The sequence below is a fragment of the Triticum dicoccoides genome, chromosome 2A, assembly GCF_002162155.2.
Source record: "Triticum dicoccoides isolate Atlit2015 ecotype Zavitan chromosome 2A, WEW_v2.0, whole genome shotgun sequence".
In the NCBI taxonomy this organism is placed as follows: domain Eukaryota; kingdom Viridiplantae; phylum Streptophyta; class Magnoliopsida; order Poales; family Poaceae; genus Triticum; species Triticum dicoccoides.
Genome location: NC_041382.1, coordinates 657,337,592 through 657,356,977, shown reverse-complemented (window position 1 = coordinate 657,356,977; position 19,386 = coordinate 657,337,592). Strand labels below are relative to the sequence as shown.

At 44.2% G+C, this 19,386-nt stretch overlaps 2 protein-coding genes across 2 annotated transcripts in view; one reads left to right on the top strand and one right to left on the bottom strand.

Annotated features, from left to right (window-relative positions):
• Window positions 1-1,118, top strand: part of LOC119356025 (F-box protein PP2-A13-like) — a 4,158-nt gene extending 3,040 nt beyond the window's left edge. The window contains exon 3 of the mRNA XM_037622919.1: window positions 394-1,118. Within this exon, the coding sequence (XP_037478816.1) occupies window positions 394-817 (424 nt within the window). The 3' untranslated portion in view covers window positions 818-1,118. The remainder of the gene's footprint in view (window positions 1-393) is intronic.
• A 4,467-nt stretch (window positions 1,119-5,585) lies between these two features.
• On the bottom strand, window positions 5,586-8,273 carry LOC119356026 (acyl-coenzyme A thioesterase 13-like). The gene is made up of 3 exons (XM_037622920.1): window positions 7,941-8,273; window positions 7,704-7,847; window positions 5,586-5,937 (listed from the first exon to the last, which is right to left on the bottom strand). Exons 1-3 carry the CDS (start codon window positions 8,163-8,165, stop codon window positions 5,794-5,796), a joined length of 513 nt encoding a protein of 170 aa, XP_037478817.1. The 5' UTR covers window positions 8,166-8,273; the 3' UTR covers window positions 5,586-5,793.
• Window positions 8,274-19,386: the final 11,113 nt, after the last annotated feature.

Genomic DNA, 19,386 nt, shown 5'->3' with positions numbered 1-19,386 from the left:
GTTCTGCTCAAGCATGTAGTTGCTTCATTGCGCTATTGATTGATCTAGCATCAAGCTTAAAAAGAGCTCTTGACACTTGTAGTTTCACACATTCGTACTTCTCTTCCGATGTCCTTTTTATTGAATTCATGCTCCAGCCAACTCATTCAAAAGTCCGAACTGATGGAGAGAGGCGGGCAATTGCAGAATATTTTTTTTTAAATACTGCGTTGGCAGGGTCTTGAACTCAAGACCTCTTGGCTCTGATACCATATTGAATTCATGCTCCAGCCAACTCATTCAAAAGTCCGAACTGATGGAGAGAGGCGGGCAATATACTTAAACACTTTTGTATGGTCATCGTTACAGTTACTAGATAAGTGACTGCTAAACTGCTATCTTTTTCTGTTACAGATTCCATAGTGTTGCCTACCTTCAGCAAATATGGTGGCTGGAGGTGGCTGGGGAGATTGATTTCTGCTTCCCTGCTGGTTCATATAGCCTTCTCTTCCGGCTCCACTTGGGCCGGCCACACAAGCGCATGGGCCGTCGGGTCTATGACTCTGAGCTCATCTACGGTTGGGACATTAAACCGACACGGTTTCAGCTCTCAACTTCAGATGGCCAGCACACAACATCCGACTACCATCTAGATGGACCAGGACACTGGATCCTTTACCATGTCGGTGATTTTGTCATATCGAGTTCGGATGAGTTGACCAAGCTCAAGTTCTCTATGATGCAGATTGATTGCACGCATACAAAAGGCGGCCTGTGTGTCGACTCTGTTTTCATTTATCCTAAGGATCATCAGCCCGAGGAGTGCATACGCAAGTAATTTTGTAAACCTGCTGTATCACTCCATGTGGCAATTGATAGGCGGTGCCTAGCCTTTTTCATAGCTATTCTCGTCCAAAACCCGTTGTAAATATTCCTTCATTTGAACCTGGAGTCATGGTACGTATTCTTTGTAGTGATAGTTAAATAAGTTGGGGTCAGGAGGATTTAGATGTAGGTGGTGATGTATGATTAGAGTGGTAGGTGTTCATCTGTAGAAAGAGCAGTTTCATTTGTTCGTCATTGTTGTGGTGATGTTTTTGTAAATACATTTTCCTGGATCCTGTCTCTACTTCGTTGAACCTAGTTATTTCTCAACACTTGTCTACAAAAAATCACTTTGGATAAGTGTAACCTGCTCTTTGCTTCCCATGTGTCGTGATACAACGAAAACGGAGATTGGGAACTCCAACCTTTTGTGGGTAGATTCTTTGTGTTTTAAAAATGAGAATTCAAGCTGAAATATTTTTCGAACCATTCGCCCGAATTATGAGAAGTTTTCACATGTGTTCCTCGTGTCAACACTTTCAAAACTAGGTAGGTTTGCGATTTTGTACGTGCAAGTGTTCTTTCCATGTTGGTGTTTGTACTTCCAGTTTCGGTGTCGCCTGTGTCAATTTATGTTAGCAGTGTGTACTTTCCCACGAACATGGCAGTACATATGCACTTGTGTCACATCCCAAAATTTTCAAATTTGGTTGTGAACATGACATTCATATGCATATCATGATTTCAGTGCGTTTTGGATATTTTTGGAATTAATTTGGCTACTTTGGAAAACCTAATTGCTTTTTAGATTTATTTAATAGCCACATTACGACCTCTTGCATAAAAATGAATTTCCAAAATTGCATCAATGGCTGGAAAGATTTTTCATATGATACACGTGAGCCCTAGTGTTTGTTTGAATTTTCTGGAGTCCAAAGAAATTGAACTGGAATGAATTTGGACCAATTCAAATTCAATTCCAGATAGTAGAAAAAGAAAAAGAAAAAACGGCCCAGCCAGGCCAGGCAGCCCAGCAGGCCGAGCCAACCCCGCAGCCCACCCCATCACGCGAACTGGTACGTGCGCGATCTAATCGGGGCTGTCCACGCAAGATCCAATGATAGCCGCGCCCCATGTTGCCTCTTTTTTTCTCTCACTGACTGCCTCTTTTTTCTCTCACCGACAGCAGGACCCACCTGTCAACTCCCTCGCGCACCTCACACACAACGGCCACATCCCACACCCGCCGCCGCACATTTATCATTGATTGAATCTTTTGATATTTGGGGCTTTAGTTATATGGGACATTTTCCAACTTCACATGGTAACACTCATATTGCAGTTGATATTGATTATGTTACTAAATGGGTAAAAACTATTCCAACTAAAAATGATTCTATGAAAATAAAAAAATGTTAATATTTCTGAGGGGAAATGTCCGAACTGCAGTTGGCATTCACGAGCGTCGGTTTTACATTTGCAGTAGCAGCCCGCATGCCACAAATACGCAGCCTGCCCTGCCTTCTTTGGCAACTTTGCTGTTGGATGCTCTAAAGCCCTAAAAAAAACTGAATAGCACAGCGAAAGAAAGCGAAATAGGGGTCTGATCCAGTTAAAATCTCTTGTAGGTGGATTGCCACTCCCAACCTACTCACTAAAGCCCTAAAAAAAACCAAAGGCCACGAACTGAATAGCACAGCGAAATCTGAAACAAAATTGGAGAGAGAAAGAGCTTATCTGGTCAGACTTATAGGATGTGCTATATACTGATAAATTTATCCCTCAATTCAATTCTGTGTAATATGTAAGCTGGTAATGCTCGTGGACAACAGTATTATTTAGACTAGTCGGATCCATCATCAAATAATTCAAAACTTCAAAAACCATGGTTAATTTGATCGACTTGGAAACTACGTACACAAAACACTGACTAAAATTGCAACAAAAATGCACATCCAAAAAATTCCAAAAACTAAGGCCTTGTTTGGTTCATAAGTCCTAGGACTTTTTTAGTCCCAACTTATAAGTCTCAAGTCCCTAATAAGTCCCCATCTGTTTGGTTACTGGGACTTAACATGGACTAAAAGACCATATTACAACTATAAGTCCCTCCTTGAGAGTCTTATTTCATAAGTCTCAAATGCCCACTTTAAGTCCCTATAAGTCCCTCCTGTTTGGTTTAGATGGGACTTATAGGGACTTTTTGAAGTCCCTAAACCAATAAGTTCCTGGAAACAAACACCCTCTAACTCTATGAAACAATCATTCAGAAACTTGAGCACATCAGCTGATATAACCAATTGAAACTAGGTCTCATCAGTGTCTTGTGAAACAGCAAACCCCCCTGCACGAATGCCGACAGATGGAAGGAATGAGATTCCTGCTTAGTTATATAGGCTGTGTTCGGCAATCCACCACTCCGTCACCAGGGAGCGGAGCGCGCGGAGCAGCCTGTTTGCCGCTCTCCGTATATCTACTGCATGCCGCTCCACTCCTCGGCGGAGTTACGGAGCGGAGGAGTTCCAAACGAAGCCATAATACTCCCTCTGTTCTCTTTTGTAAGACGTTTTACACATTTCAGACAGACACAAAACAGTTCAAACTGGACTGGCTAAAACGTCTTATAAAAAAGAACAGAGGGAGTAGCTTCTTAGTAAATCTTCTAACTTTCTATTAGAATGCTAAAGGAAGCAATTAAACTAACATGCATGCTCAATTGTGTATAAGGAAATGCTAGATGATAACACTGGAAGAAGGGATCGATTGCCACGAGGTATATAGCCAGACATGTAATAATGATTGGTTGATTATATATGTACAAGAGACAACTAAGAAAAGTGGAAGAGTATGGAAATGATTGCATGGACAAGAAAAAAAGACCCGCAAAAGAGAATGGCAACACATAGACCACAAGAGCCATGCTTGCTTAATTACATTTCACATATAAAATTACCACAACAACAACAAAGCCTTTATAAAATTACCACATTTATCAAAAATCTACCAGACACGACAAATCACAGATAAAATTGCCCCCTTTATAAAAAAATGCCTCTCGTTACTAATACTAACGCATGCTCTTTTGCCTCAAAAACACCTCTTTACTATCTGATTAGATGAAGAGGCAAAACTAACCAAAGAGAGACTGAGAACTGAGAAAAGGAGAGATGATACTAAAGAAAGAAGAAACGGCGAATGAAGAGTGATATACTGCAAAAAAATTAAAAAAGATAATGATGACTGAAGGGACTGAAGAGTAATTAACAGAGGGAATGAAAACTGGTAGAAAAAAAACAAGATAATGAAATAAAACTAATTACGAGAATCAAGGATTTGAGGAATGAAAGACAAAGGAAACTAATGATGCAAGAAAATTAAGTTTGAATGGAAGAATCTGAAACAAGGGAATATAAACACTGGAGAAAACTGAAATGAGAAAAAATAGATTAAAGTATGAACAATGATAGACATAGAGAACTTCTCTAATGAAGAATGATTGAGGACTAACTAGGTACAAATGAGAGACTAGTTGAACAAAAGGAATGAAATACTAGAAAATAACTGAAGAATAAACTGAAAAAAGCTTCGTTGTCCTACAAGAGCTCTGCATAAAAAAAAAAAAGGGCAACCTGGTGCATGTAGCTCCCGCTTGCGCAGGGTCCAGGGAAGGGTCCGACCACTTTGGGTCTATAGTACGCAGCCTTTCCCTACATTTCTGTAAGAGGCTGTTTCCAGGACTTGAACCCATGACCTCATGGTCACAAGGCAGCAGCTTTACAAGAGCTCTGCATCCTTAACTTTATACTGCTGTGCTGATGATTTATACCTCGCTTCAGTTTTTATTCCTAATCTGTAACATATATAAGTTGTTTGTGCTTGTGGGCAACAGTATTATTCAGACTTATCAAACTTGCAGGTCATGCTCCAAGCCTCCAACAAAACAAAAATGAACTAAAACACACAGTAAAAGACACACGCAACTCTCCTCTATCGTGGCAACACGCCGCGGGCTTGCAAGCATGTAAGATGCAGACATGGAATGGGCAAAGCATTTACGCCGCGGGCTTCAGAATCAGGGCTAGTTTGATCAACTTGGAAACTACAAAAAAAAACTAAATTGCAACAAAAAGCACTACCAAAATTCGCGGCCGGTGGCGAGACCCTTGATTCTGCTCAAGCAGACCGCCAATCGCTCGTGGCGTGACAGATGGGACAGCCCCGATGGCCTCCTCTCCAGCCCCTCCATCTCCTCCCTCCTGCTCGAAGACAGCTCGCCTCGCTCCACAGATTCCCCCCTGCTCCGCGCAGCAGCTCGTCGGCAGCTCGCCTCCCCCACACAGCCTAACCCCACCTAACGCTGCTCGTCGGCCTCCACTGCCTCTCCATCCTCCCGCTATGCGGGGACAAGACGAAGCGACACGACGCTTCCACTGGGAAAACGGATAGGAACCCAGACCAGGTGAAATAACCGCAACTGAACCTGGAATAAGCCCACCCCTCCGCCCAGCGACGCACAAAACAAAACAACGGGCGCTAAGATTCGTGCACAGATTGGACGGACATAATTTGACTGGTGGTGAAATCGAAACCAATCAACTGATTTTCAGCAAAAACGTTTTAAAATCCACTCTACTGGACTTCCTAAGCTATGTGGTGTCTGTATTGAATACTGCTGAACTGTGCTGCATGAAACCAGAATAGAATGAAAATTTCACGAAACCTGAAGATCCTCTCATTGCCATCAGATGAATGTTTCTCACTGCCAAATCTATGCTTCGATGGAAGCATCAAACAGATAAACGAGTAGTATATTTGTAGTTTGAACACCTTATTGCAGTTCATGTTTCATTGGGAAAAAAATCTCAAACTCTCTTGTGGTAAATTGCCATTTGGTCTTTACTTTATTTATCGGTGCAATAGCACGGTATGCTCATGTAAAGCTTTGATTGTGCAAATACGAAACTGTTACATGTACCGTAAGAGATGATTTTACAGGCTTGCCACAGGCATGATGTAGAAGGTGGCTCGAGATGTGTAGCAGAGCTTCTTGCTGTCCTTGAGCCGAAACTCAACTGTAGTAACCACAACAGATCTGCCCTTCCTCAGTATCTGCGCTTCTACTTCCACTTCAGACTGCACAAGAATAGATAAGGGTTGACGGACATTAGGAATACGCTTGCATCATCTAAAAAAGGGAATACTTGTGTGAAGGATTGTACTCCGACAGGTTCTGAAATATTCTGAAAATGAGAGGCAAAGAATTCCAATCTGTCTAGATCCCCACCACAATTGTATAGCATGTGTTTGAATAACTACATAGCCAATTGAGCTTCTGCAGGCAGTTCATTTGAGTCACGGTACTCGGAAATGCATATTGATTGAGTGGATCGTCCTATGGTCCAACCCAGTTCAACATCATGAGTCTACATGGCGTGCTGATTGTTACCAAATTAGCAAAATATGTAGGTCACCTCCGCTCTTCCCCACCCTGGTGAATTTCCTAGTTGAGATAGCCTGCCTTTCAATTGAACATCACAAAACCCTAGAAGGAACTCACAACTTGTGATTTGTGAATTTGGTCTGCAAGAGATCTCAGGCTACGCCCTTACATTTTCCTGACATCACATATAAATGTTTAAGAGGCCAAAAACACTAAGGTGTGAATGGATCTTACTCAAATCAGAACTATTTATCCCTCTGATTCTTTGCAGATTAAATCTCCCTGGCAGCTATGATGAACACATAGTAGCCTAATCCCCATTAGTTGTTATCTCTTAGCAACACTTTTCACCTGTCAGTAATCATTGGTTCTTTACCAACCAATCTCTTAGTAAAGAACTAATAGATGATCCAGAGATAAACAGCGCTGGTGGTTGAACACTTGAAAGAGAAAAATAACGGCGGATCACTTTGGGACTTTGGGTACAGATTGATTGCAGAAGAAGCTATATATGTGTAGGTAAACAACAACAAAACATTCACACTTCATGAGGAAGCAGTAAAAGTGGTTCACAAGTATTTGTCAGGCATGCATAGCTGGTTGAAGAAATTTGCCAGTAACTGCGCTCAAACATTTCATGAAACAACATATCATGTGCACTTTGTGAATATTTGGTACCAACTTCTGTGTTCACATAGGAACATCTTCTGTATATCTTGTGCAGCATAAGTAGTTGAATATCTATTTAAGAATAGACATTGTCACACCAACTATCATTCCACTATGCTAGCTTTTAGTCATGCCATTAAACTATAACTATATACAAATGTTAACATCCCCATAATTTCTTATGCGGCCATCCATGCTAGAGTTGCACATCTGTAGCATTATTTGGCAATCTTGTCTTGTACTAACTTTTTAAGTCTTCGTGTGAAGGAAATCTCTAAGACTAGCTACCACTTCGATTTCCCAGTGTTTCTGACCAAACCGGCTCCATATGTTCAAATCCCTACCTTGCCAGTTGCTTCAAATGTATTATAAAAAACACCTTGAATTTCCATGGTGTAACTTCACCTGTACCGTTTGTAGGTTAAGCAAATAGTAACAGTGGTGTTGCATTGCAGCCCTGATATAATATACGAGCTAGTACATTTTACCTAGGTTAGAGGTTTGGTAGGTAACATAACCCTAATTCTCAATCACAAATAGTTCACTTAATAAGAGCATCTCCAGCAACCCTCCAACTATAATTCCACTATAAGATCCATCCCCAATAAAGTGGAATGGGGGCTACCCCAATACCGCTTCCGATTATTAGGGACTTCATTTTCTAGTTCCCCAATACCATGCCCCAAAATCCCAAACTGGGAGCTTCCAGATAGGGTCGAAAATTGCTTCATCAAATTAAAACAACACAAACCACGGTTTGGTAAAATTGAGCAAGGGATGTAGATCTCACATCGAGGCGGGCGGCTGAGAGATACGCTGTGCTGAGCTCGCCGAGGAACATCTCCTTATCCCCCGCCGCAGCACGCGCGCACGCCATCCCGACGGCCTCCGCGACGGCCGCCACCGCGCCGCCGTGGAGCGTGTTGTAGGCGTTCTGCACAGCCCACCCGACGACACCACCGGTCAGAGCACATCGCTAGGTACAACTTCATAAAGGAGACGCCGACCGTCGCGCTTTAGTGCTCACAGTTGCGGCGGATGAGACGGTGAGGGTGCAGGAGACGCGCGGCGCGGGGGAGGAGGAGACGGTGGCGGAGGACAGGAGCGCGCGGACGAGGGCGGAGTAGGCGTCGGGACGCTCCGCCGACGCCGGGAGGGACGCGTCCACTCCCAGGGCCTGGATGAACCGCAGCGTCCACTCGCGAGACTCCCCCGGCGAAGGCTTGGGCGCCTCCTCCGGCTGGGGTGCCATCTTCGCCTGCTGCTCGAGTTCCGGCGCGGTGCTAGCTGATTGTTGCGGTTCGCGAGTCGCTGGCGAGAAAGGGGAACTGAGAGCAACTCTGTCCTCGCAAGGTCGCTGGCTCTCCGTATACGACAGGAAGAGGCTGCCGCCGAGGTGGCTTCCAAATTCAGAGTCTTTCCACGCAAAAAAAAAGAAGTTTTTTTATATATAACTATAAAAAAGCATAGTCTTCTTCATACTGGCTGCCTTAATATTATGGCATCCATTTATCACTATAACCAAAGTCCTAGTGAACATGCTCATTGTCATTATCAAGGGTGTGATCAAGACTTCTCAGATTGCTTTCTTTTACAGGAGGTATATTCTGAAAGGAGCTCTAGTACTCCATGAGATTCTCAATAAGTTGCATAGTAAAAAAGTTTCCTGCGGTTCTCTTTAAAATTGACTTTGAAAAAGCCTTTGAGAAAGTCAAATGGCCTATTTTATTTCAGACTTTGAAGATGAAGCAATTTCCTCACAAATGGAATGATTAGACCATGAAAGATTATCTCTCAAGGGAAGGTAGGGATCAAGGTTAATGGGGTAATTGGTCCATATTTGGACACCCACAAAGGCTTAAAACAGGGTGACCCACACCCACCCTTGCTTTTTGACCTTGTTGTGGATGTTCTTTATATTTCAGTGGGTAGAGCAACTGAACATGGGTTAGTACTAGGCTAGCCAAAAATCTCAGAAAGGGAGATGTTGTCATTCTGCAGCATAAGGATGACACGATTCTCCTGATCTCCTCATGCAAGATGACTTGAAGCAAGCTACAAACATGAAATTCCTACTCTGTCTTTTTGAACAGAAAACATTAACTATCATAAAAGTGAAGGTATTTGTATTGGGTTGGAGAAAGAGAGGGTTAGTCTATTTGAAGAATTTTTTGTGGGGTGGTGCGTTACTTATGAAGTATTTGGAGATTCTTATAGATGAGAAGAGATTAAAAACAGTGAGTGTGATCCATCTGTTGGGAAAGTGGAGAATAGGATGGAATTATGGCTAGGTAAATTTCTTAATATTGCAGGGAGAACCACCTTGGTCAATTCCTCTCTATCTAGTTTACCTCTTTGTATGTTGTCATTCTATGATCTTTCTAAGGGGGTTAAGAAAAATATGATAGACCTAGAGCCAGGTTTCTATGGAGTAGGGATAAAAACAACAGGAAATATCACTTGGTTTTCTTGGCCTGTGGTATGCTTACCAAAAAAACCAGATAGGGTTAGGGGTGCTTGGTCTTGAGCTTATGAATATTGCTCTTTTATCCAACTGTCTTTGGAAGTTATTCAATGAGCAAGGATTATGGCAAGATCTCCTTAGTGATAAATTCCTCCGAGGGACAACTTTGGGTCAAATGCAACACAAACAAGGTGATTCTCATCTTTGGCAAGGTTTTGTTGGAAGTGAGAGATCTCTTTTTATCCTATTGCAAATTGTGTGGGTAACGAAAAGAAGACCAAGTGTTGGGAGGATAGGTGGTTAGGTGATGATTGTCTAGCTCAAATCTTCCCAATACTATACCCAATCTCCCTTAATGGTCATATCACTATTCATGAGGCTGTAGGAAGTAACCTCTCCACTTTAAGTTGAGGGCTTTGGTATGGGAGATTTATAAATATGCCCTAGAGGGAATAATAAATGTTATTACTTATTTACATATTTCTAATTAATGTTGATATTTCTGTGCTATAATTGTTATGTGATGAGTCCAAATGTGTGATATTTTTGTGGTTATTTTTGTGCCTACACAGTAGGCTTTGTGGAATTTTATTGCGTTCGCGCAGTGCTTTTTGTCAATTTTCCCCGGGATACACCTTCTAGGATAAATGGATACTATGGAAGAAACCTTAGGAATTTACAGTGGAATCACGTCAATTAACGTGATTACCACTTGTCATAAAAATAATAAAGCATTGGAAGGAAATTGAAGCTTCTGCAGCCTTCCAGAGTGCAAGACGATCAATGGTACAAGCACAAGCGCTCATACCCACGGTCATACCAGGTGTCGCCGCTTTCCTCTGGTTTTCCCCGTGGAATCAGGTCGAAGATCAGACGCATTCACACACCAAAAAGTCATCCAGAAGGCAAAATCCTAGCCTCTGAAAGGCATCCGGAGGGGGAATTGGCAAAGAGGAGATCGCCATCTTCACCACCACGTGCAGGGGGCGTCGACATCATCCATCTCCACCATCCATCATCATTAATATCCATCTTCATCTCATTATAATACCAGACCCTTTGTGGATCATCCTGTGTATTACTCGTTCATGTTGTTAGAGATACGACAGGTAAATCAAATGACGAAGAACGAAATCTGTTGGGGAACGTAGCAGAATTTTAAAATTTTCTACGCATCACCAAGATCAATCTATGGAGTCATCTAGCAACGAGGGAGAGATGAGTGCATCTATATACCCTTGTAGATCACGAGCGGAAGCGTTCAAGAGAACGGGGTTGATGGAGTCGTACTCGACGTGATCCAAATCACCGAAGATCCTAGTGCCGAATGGACGGCACCTCCGCGTTCAACACACGTACGGAGCGAGGACGTCTCCCGCACCTTGATCCAGCAAGGAGGAGGGAGAGGTTGAGAAAGATGGCTTCAACAGCAGCACGACGGTGTGGTGGTGATGAAGCTGTAGTACTCCGGCAGGGCTTCGCCAAGCTCTTATGGAGGAGGAGAGGTGTTGGGGAGGGGAGGGGCTGCGCCTTGGATGTTGTCTGCAGCCCTCCCCTCACCCCTCTATTTATAGGGGAAGGGGACCGGCCCCCTCTAGATGAGATCTAGAGGGGGGGGCAAGGGGAGGGGGGCAAGCAAGGGGGCGCCCCCCCTTAGGGTTTCCCCCAACCCTAGGCGCATGGGCCCTAGGGGGGTGTGGCGCCCCAGCCCACTTGGGCTGGTTCCCTTCTCCATACAGCCCATAAGGCCCTCCAGAAGAGGTGGACCCTCCCGGTGGACCCCCGGAACCCCTCCGGTGGCCCTGGTACAATACCGATATGCCCCTGAAACTTTTCGGCGACCATATGACAACTTCACATATATAAATCTTTACCTCCGGACCATTCCGAAACTCCTCGTGACGCCCGGGATCTCATCCGGGACTCCGAACAACATTCGGTAATCACATACAAGTCTTCCTAACAATCCTAGCATCATCGAACCTTAAGTGTGTAGACCCTACGGGTTCGGGAGACATGCAGACATGACCGAGACGACTCTCCGGTCAATAACCAACAACGGGATCTGGATACCCATGTTGGCTCCCACATGCTCTACCATGATCTCATCGGATGAACCACGATGTCGAGGATTCAATCAATCCGTATACAATTCCCTTTGTCAATCGGTACGTTACTTGTCCGAGACTCGATCGTCGGTATCCCAATACCTTGTTCAGTCTCGTTACCGGCAAGTCACTTTACTCGTACCGTAATGCATGATCCCGTGATCAACCACTTGATCACATTGAGCTCATTATGATGATGCATTACCGAGTGGGCCCAGAGATACCTCTCCGTCATACGGAGTGACAAATCCCAGTCTCGATTCGTGCCAACCCAAAAGACACTTTTGGAGATACCTGTAATGTACCTTTATAGTCACCCAGTTACGTTGTGACGTTTGGCACACCCAAGGCACTCCTACGGTATCCGGGAGTTGCACAATCTCATGGTCTAAGCAAATGATACTTGACATTCAGAAAAGCTACAGCAAACGAACTACACGATCTTTGAGCTAAGCTTAGGATTGGGTCTTGTCCATCACATCATTCTCCTAATGATGTGATCCCGTTATCAATGACATCTAATGTCCATAGTCAGGAAACCATGACTATCCTTTGATCAACGAGCTAGTCAACAAGAGGCTCACTAGGGACGTGTTGTGGTCTATGTATTCACACATGTATTACGATTTCCGGATAACACAATTATAGCATGAACAATAGACAATTATCATGAACAAAGAAATATAATAATAACCATTTTATTATTGCCTCTAGGGCATATTTCCAACAGTCTCCCACTTGCACTAGAGTCAATATTCTAGTTACATTGTGATGAATCGAACACCCATGCAGTTCTGGTGTTGATCATGTTTTGCTCTAGGGAGAGGTTTAGTCAACGGATCTGCTACATTCAGGTCCGTATCTACTTTACAAATCTCTATGTCTCCATTTTGAACACTTTCACGAATGGAGTTGAAGCGACGCTTGATATGCCTGGTCTTCCTGTGAAACCTGGGCTCCTTGGCAAGGGCAATAGCTCCAGTGTTGTCACAGAAGAGGGTCATGGGGCTCGACGCATTGGGTATGACTCCTAGGTCGGTAATGAACTCCTTCACCCAGACTGCTTCTTGTGCTGCCTCCGAGGCTGCCATGTACTCCGCTTCACATGTAGATCCCGCCACAACGCTTTGCTTGCAACTGCACCAGCTTACTGCCCCACCATTCAAAATATACACGTATCCGGTTTGTGACTTAGAGTCATCCATATCTGTGTCGAAGCTAGCATCGACGTAACCCTTTACGACGAGCTCTTCGTCACCTCCATAAACGAGAAACATTTCCTTAGTCCTTTTCAGGTACTTCAGGATATTCTTGACCGCTGTCCAGTGTTCCATGCCAGGATTACTTTGGTACCTTCCTACCAAACTCACGGCAAGGTTTACATCAGGTCTGGTACACAACATAGCATACATGATAGACCCTATGGCCGAGGCATAGGGGACGACACTCATCTTTTCTCTATCTTCTGCCGTGGTCGGGCATTGAGCCGTGCTCAATCTCGTACCTTGCAATACAGGCAAGAACCCCTTCTTTGACTGATCCATTTTGAACTTCTTCAATATCTTTTCAAGGTACGTACTCTGTGAAAGACCAATGAGGCGTCTCGATCTATCTCTATAGATCTTGATGCCTAATATATAAGCAGCTTCTCCAAGGTCCTTCATTGAAAAACACTTGTTCAAGTAGGCCTTTATGCTTTCCAAGAATTCTATATCATTTCCCATCAACAGTATGTCATCCACATACAATATGAGAAATGCTACAAAGCTCCCACTCACTTTCTTGTAAATGCAGGCTTCTTCATAAGTCTGCATAAACCCAAACGCTTTGATCATCTCATCAAAACGAATGTTCCAACTCTGAGATGCTTGCACCAGCCCATAAATCGAGCATTGGAGCTTGCACACCTTGTCAGCATTCTTAGGATCGACAAAACCTTCCGGCTGCATCATATACAATTCTTCCTTAAGGAAACCATTAAGGAATGCCGTTTGACGTCCATTTGCCATATCTCATAATCATAGAATGCGGCAATTGCTAACATGATTCGGACAGACTTCAGCTTCGCTACGGGTGAGAAAGTCTCATCGTAGTCAACCCCTTGAACTTGTCGATAACCCTTAGCGACAAGCCGAGCTTTATAGATGGTCACATTACCATCCGCGGCTGTCTTCTTCTTAAAGATCCATTTATTTTCTATGGCTCGCCGATTAACGGGCAAGTCAGTCAAAGTCCATACTTCGTTTTCATACATGGATCCTATCTCGGATTTCATGGCTTCCAGCCATTTGTCGGAATCCGGGCACGCCATCGCTTCTTCATAGTTCGAAGGTTCACCGTTGTCTAACAACATGATTTCCAAGACAGGGTTGCCATACCACTCTGGTGCGGAACGTGTCCTTGTGGACCTACGAAGTTCAGTAGCAACTTGATCTGAAGTTTCATGATCATCATCAACAACTTTCTCTCTAGTCGGTGCAGGCACCTCAGGAACATTTCCTTGAGCTGCGCCACTTACAGGTTCAAGAGGTAATACTTCATCAAGTTCTACCTTCCTCCCACTTATTTCTTTCGAGAGAAACTCTTTCTCTAGAAAGGACCCATTCTTGGCAAAAAAGATCTTGCCTTCGGATCTGAGGTAGAAGGTATACCCAACAGTTTCTTTAGGGTATCCTATGAAGACGCATTTTTCCGACTTGGGTTCGAGCTTTTCAGGTTGAAGTTTCTTGACATAAGCATCGCATCCCCAAACTTTTAGAAATGACAGCTTAGGTTTCTTCCCAAACCATAATTCATACGGTGTCGTCTCAACGGATTTCGACGGAGCCCTATTTAAAGTGAATGCGGCGGTCTCTAAAGCATAGCCCCAAATGATAGCGGTAAATCGGTAAGAGACATCATAGATTGCACCATATCTAATAGAGTGCGATTATGACGTTCGGACACACCATTACGCTGAGGTGTTCCAAGCGGCGTGAGTTGTGAAACTATTCCACATTTTCTTAAGTGTTTGCCAAATTCGTGACTCAAGTATTCTCCCCCACGATCTGATCGCAAGAACTTGATTTTCCTGTCACGTTGATTCTCAACCTCACTCTGAAATTCCTTGAATTTTTCAAAGGTCTCAGACTTGTGTTTCATTAAGTAGACATACCCATATCTACTCAAGTCATCAGTGAGGGTGAGAACATAACGATAGCCACCGCGAGCCTCAACACTCATTGGACCGCACACATCACTATGTATGATTTCCAATAAGTTGGTTGCTCACTCCATTGTTCCTGAGAACGGAGTCTTGGTCATCTTACCCATGAGGCATGGTTCGCACGTGTCAAATGATTCGTAATCAAGAGACTCTAAAAGTCCATCTGCATGAAGCTTCTTCATGCGTTTGACACCTATGTGACCAAGGCAGCAGTGCCACAAGTATGTGGGACTATCATTATCAACCTTACATCTTTTGGTATTCACACTATGAATATGTGTAGCATTACGCTCGAGATTCATTAAGAATAAACCATTCACCATCGGAGCATGACCATAAAACATATCTCTCATATAAATAGAACAACCATTATTCTCGGATTTAAATGAGTAGCCATCTCGTATTAAACGAGATCCTGATACAATGTTCATGCTCAAAGCTGGCACTAAATAACAATTATTGAGGTTTAAAACTAATCCCGTAGGTAAATGTAGAGGTAGCGTGCCGACGGCGATCACATCGACCTTGGAACCATTCCCGACGCGCATCGTCACCTCGTCCTTCGCCAGTCTCCGTTTATTCCGCAGCTCCTGCTTTGAGTTACAAATGTGAGCAACCGCACCGGTATCAAATACCCAGGAGCTACTACGAGTACTGGTAAGGTACACATCAATTACATGTATATCACATATACCTTTCGTGATGTCAGCCTTCTTGTCCGCTAAGTATTTGGGGCAGTTCCGCTTCTAGTGACCACTTCCCTTGCAATAAAAACACTCAGTCTCGGGCTTGGGTCCATTCTTTGGCTTCTTCCCGACAGCTTGCTTACCGGGTGCGGCAACTCCCTTGCCGTCCTTCTTGAAGTTCTTCTTACCCTTGCCTTTCTTGAACTTAGTGGTTTTATTCACCATCAACACTTGATGTTCCTTTTTGACTTCTACCTCTGCTGATTTCAGCATTGCAAATACTTTAGGAATGGTCTTTTCCATCCCCTGCATATTGAAGTTCATCACAAAGCTCTTGTAGCTCGGTGGAAGCGACTGAAGGATTCTATCAATGACCGCGTCATCCGGGAGATTAACTCCCAGCTGAGTCAAGCGGTTATGCAACCCAGACATTTTGAGTATGTGCTCACTGACAAAACTATTTTCCTCCATCTTACAGCTGAAGAACTTGTCGGAGACTTCATATCTCTCGACCCGGGCATGAGCTTGAAAAACCATTTTCAGCTCTTCGAATATCTCATATGCTCTGTGTCTCTCAAAACGCTTTTGGAGCCCCGGTTCTAAGCTGTAAAGCATGCCGCACTGAACGAGGGAGTAATCATCAGCACGTGTTTGCCAAGCGTTCATAACGTCTTGGTTCTGTGGGACGGGTGCGTCACCTAGCGGTGCTTCTAGGACATAATCTTTCTTGGCAGCTATGAGGATGATCCTCAGGTTCCGGACCCAGTCCGTATAGTTGTTGCCATTGTCTTTCAGCTTGGTTTTCTCTAGGAACGCGTTGAAGTTGAGGACAACATGGGCCATTTGATCTACAAGACATATTGTAAAGATTTTAGACTAAGTTCATGATAATTAAGTTCATCCAATCAAATTATTAAATGAACTCCCACTCAGATAGACATCCCTCCAGTCATCTAAGTATAACATGATCCGAGTTAACTAGGCCGTGTCCGATCATCACGTGAGACGGACTAGTCAACATCGGTGAACATCTTCATGTTGATTGTATCTTCTATACGACTCATGCTCGACCTTTCTGTCTTCTGTGTTCCGAGGCCATGTCTGTACATGCTAGGCTCGTCAAGTCAACCTAAGTGTATTGCGTGTGTAAATCTGTCTTACACCCGTTGTATTCGAACGTTAGAATCTATCACACCCGATCATCACGTGGTGCTTCGAAACAACGAACCTTCGCAACGGTGCACAGTTAGGGGGAACACTTTCTTGAAATTATTATGAGGGATCATCTTATTTAAGCTACCGTCGTTCTAAGCAAATAAGATGTAAAACATGATAAACATCACATGCAATCAAATAGTGACATGATATGGCCAATATCATTTGCTCCTTTGATCTCCATCTTCGGGACTCCATGATCATCGTTGTCACCGGCATGACACCATGATCTCCATCATCGTGTCTTCTTGAAGTTGTCTCGTCATCTATTACTTCTACTACTATGGGTAACGCTTTAGCAATAAAGTAAAGTAATTACATGACGTTTATGTTGACACGCAGGTCATAAATAAATAAAGACAACTCCTATGGCTCCTGCCGGTTGTCATACTCATCGACATGCAAGTCGTGATTCCTATTACAAGAACATGATCAATCTCATACATCACATATATCATTCATCATTCATCACAACCTTTGGCCATATCACATCACAAAACACTTGCTGCAAAAACAAGTTAGACGTCCTCTAATTGTTGTTGCAAGTTTTTATGTGGCTGCTATATGTTTCTAGCAAGAAAGTTTCTTACCTACGCCAAAACCACAACGTGAATTGCCAATTTCTATTTACCCTTCATAAGGACCCTGTTCATCAAATCCGATCCGACTAAAGTGGGAGAGACAGACACCCGCCAGCCACCTTATGCAACTAGTGCATGTCAGTCGGTGGAACCGGTCTCACGTAAGCGTACGTGTAAGGTTGGTCCGGGCCGCTTCATCCCACGATGCCGCCGAATCAAGATAAGACTAGTAACAACAATCAAATTGACAATATCGACGGCCACAACTACTTTGTGTTCTACTCGTGCATAGTAACTACGCATAGACCTAGCTCATGATGCCACTGTTGGGGAACGTAGCAGAATTTTAAAATTTTCTATGCATCACCAAGATCAATCTATGGAGTCATCTACTAACGAGGGAGAGAGGAGTGCATCTACATACCCTTGTAGATCACGAGCGGAAGCGTTCAAGAGAACGGGGTTGATGGAGTCGTACTCGACGTGATCCAAATCACCAAAGATCCTAGTGCCGAACGGACGGCACCTCCGCGTTAAACACACATACGGAGCGAGGACGTCTCCCGCGCCTTGATCCAGCAAGGAGGAGGGAGAGGTTGAGGAAGAGGGCTCCAACAGCAGCACGACGGTGTGGTGGTGATGAAGCTGCAGTACTCCGGCAGGGCTTCGCCAAGCTCTTATGGAGGAGGTGAGGTGTTGGGGAGGGGAGGGGCTGTGCCTTGGATGTTGTCTTCAGCCCTCCCCTCACCTCTCTATTTATAGGGGAAAGGGGAAGGGGGCCGGCCCCCTCTATATGAGATCTAGAGGGGGGGCAAGGGGAGGGGGGGCTGCCCCCCAAGCAAGGGGGCGCCCCCCTTAGGGTTTCCCCCAACCCTATGCGCATGGGACCTAGTAGGGTGTGGCGCCCCAGCCCACTTGGGCTGGTTCCCTTCTCCATACAGCCCATAAGGCCCTCCGGAAGAGGTGGACCCTCCCGGTGGACCCCCGGAACCCCTCCGATGGCCCCGATACAATACCGATATGCCCCCGAAACTTTCCGGCGACCATATGACAACCTCCCATATATAAATCTTTACCTCCGAACCATTCCGGGACTCCTCGTGACGTCCGGGATCTCATCCGGGACTCCGAACAACATTCGGTAATCACATACAAGTCTTCCTAACAACCCTAGCGTCACCGAACCTTAAGTGTGTAGACCCTACGGGTTCGGGAGACATGCAGACATGACCGAGACGACTCTCCGATCAATAACCAATAGCGGGATCTGGATACCCATGTTGGCTCCCACATGCTCCACAATGATCTCATCGGATGAACCACGATGTCGAGGATTCAATCAATGCGTATACAATTCCCTTTGTCAATCGGTACGTTACTTGTCCGAGACTCGATTGTTGGTATCCCAATACCTTGTTCAGTATCGTTACCAGCAAGTCACTTTACTCGTACCGTAATGCATGATCCCGTGATCAACCACTTGATCACATTGAGCTCATTATGATGATGCATTACCGAGTGGGCCCAGAGATACCTCTCCGTCATGCGGAGTGACAAATCCCAGTCTCGATTCGTGCCAACCCAAAGACACTTTCGGAGATACCTGTAATGTACCTTTATAGTCACCCAGTTACGTTGTGACGTTTGGCACACCCAAGGCACTCCTACGGTATCCGGGAGTTGCACAATCTCATGGTCTAAGGAAATGATACTTGACATTCAGAAAAGCTACAGCAAACGAACTACACGATCTTTGAGCTAAGCTTAGGATTGGGTCTTGTCCATCACATCATTCTCCTAATGATGTGATCTTGTTATCAATGACATCTAATGTCCATAGTCAGGAAACCATGACTATCCTTTGATCAACGAGCTAGTCAACTAGAGGCTCACTAGGGACGTGTTGTGGTCTATGTATTCACACATGTATTACGATTTCCGGATAACACAATTATAGCATGAACAATAGACAATTGTCATGAACAAAGAAATATAATAATAACCATTTTATTATTGCCTCTAGGGCATATTTCCAACAAAATCAACACACGAGACATGATATTTTAACATGGAAAACCCCTCCAAGGCGTAGGAAAAAACCACGGGCGCCAGCCAACGAACTTCACTATATCGGGAGAGGTTACAAATGCCGAGGATTTACAACTGATCAACTTATCCCGTGCGGCGCTTACAATGGATATATATATATATATG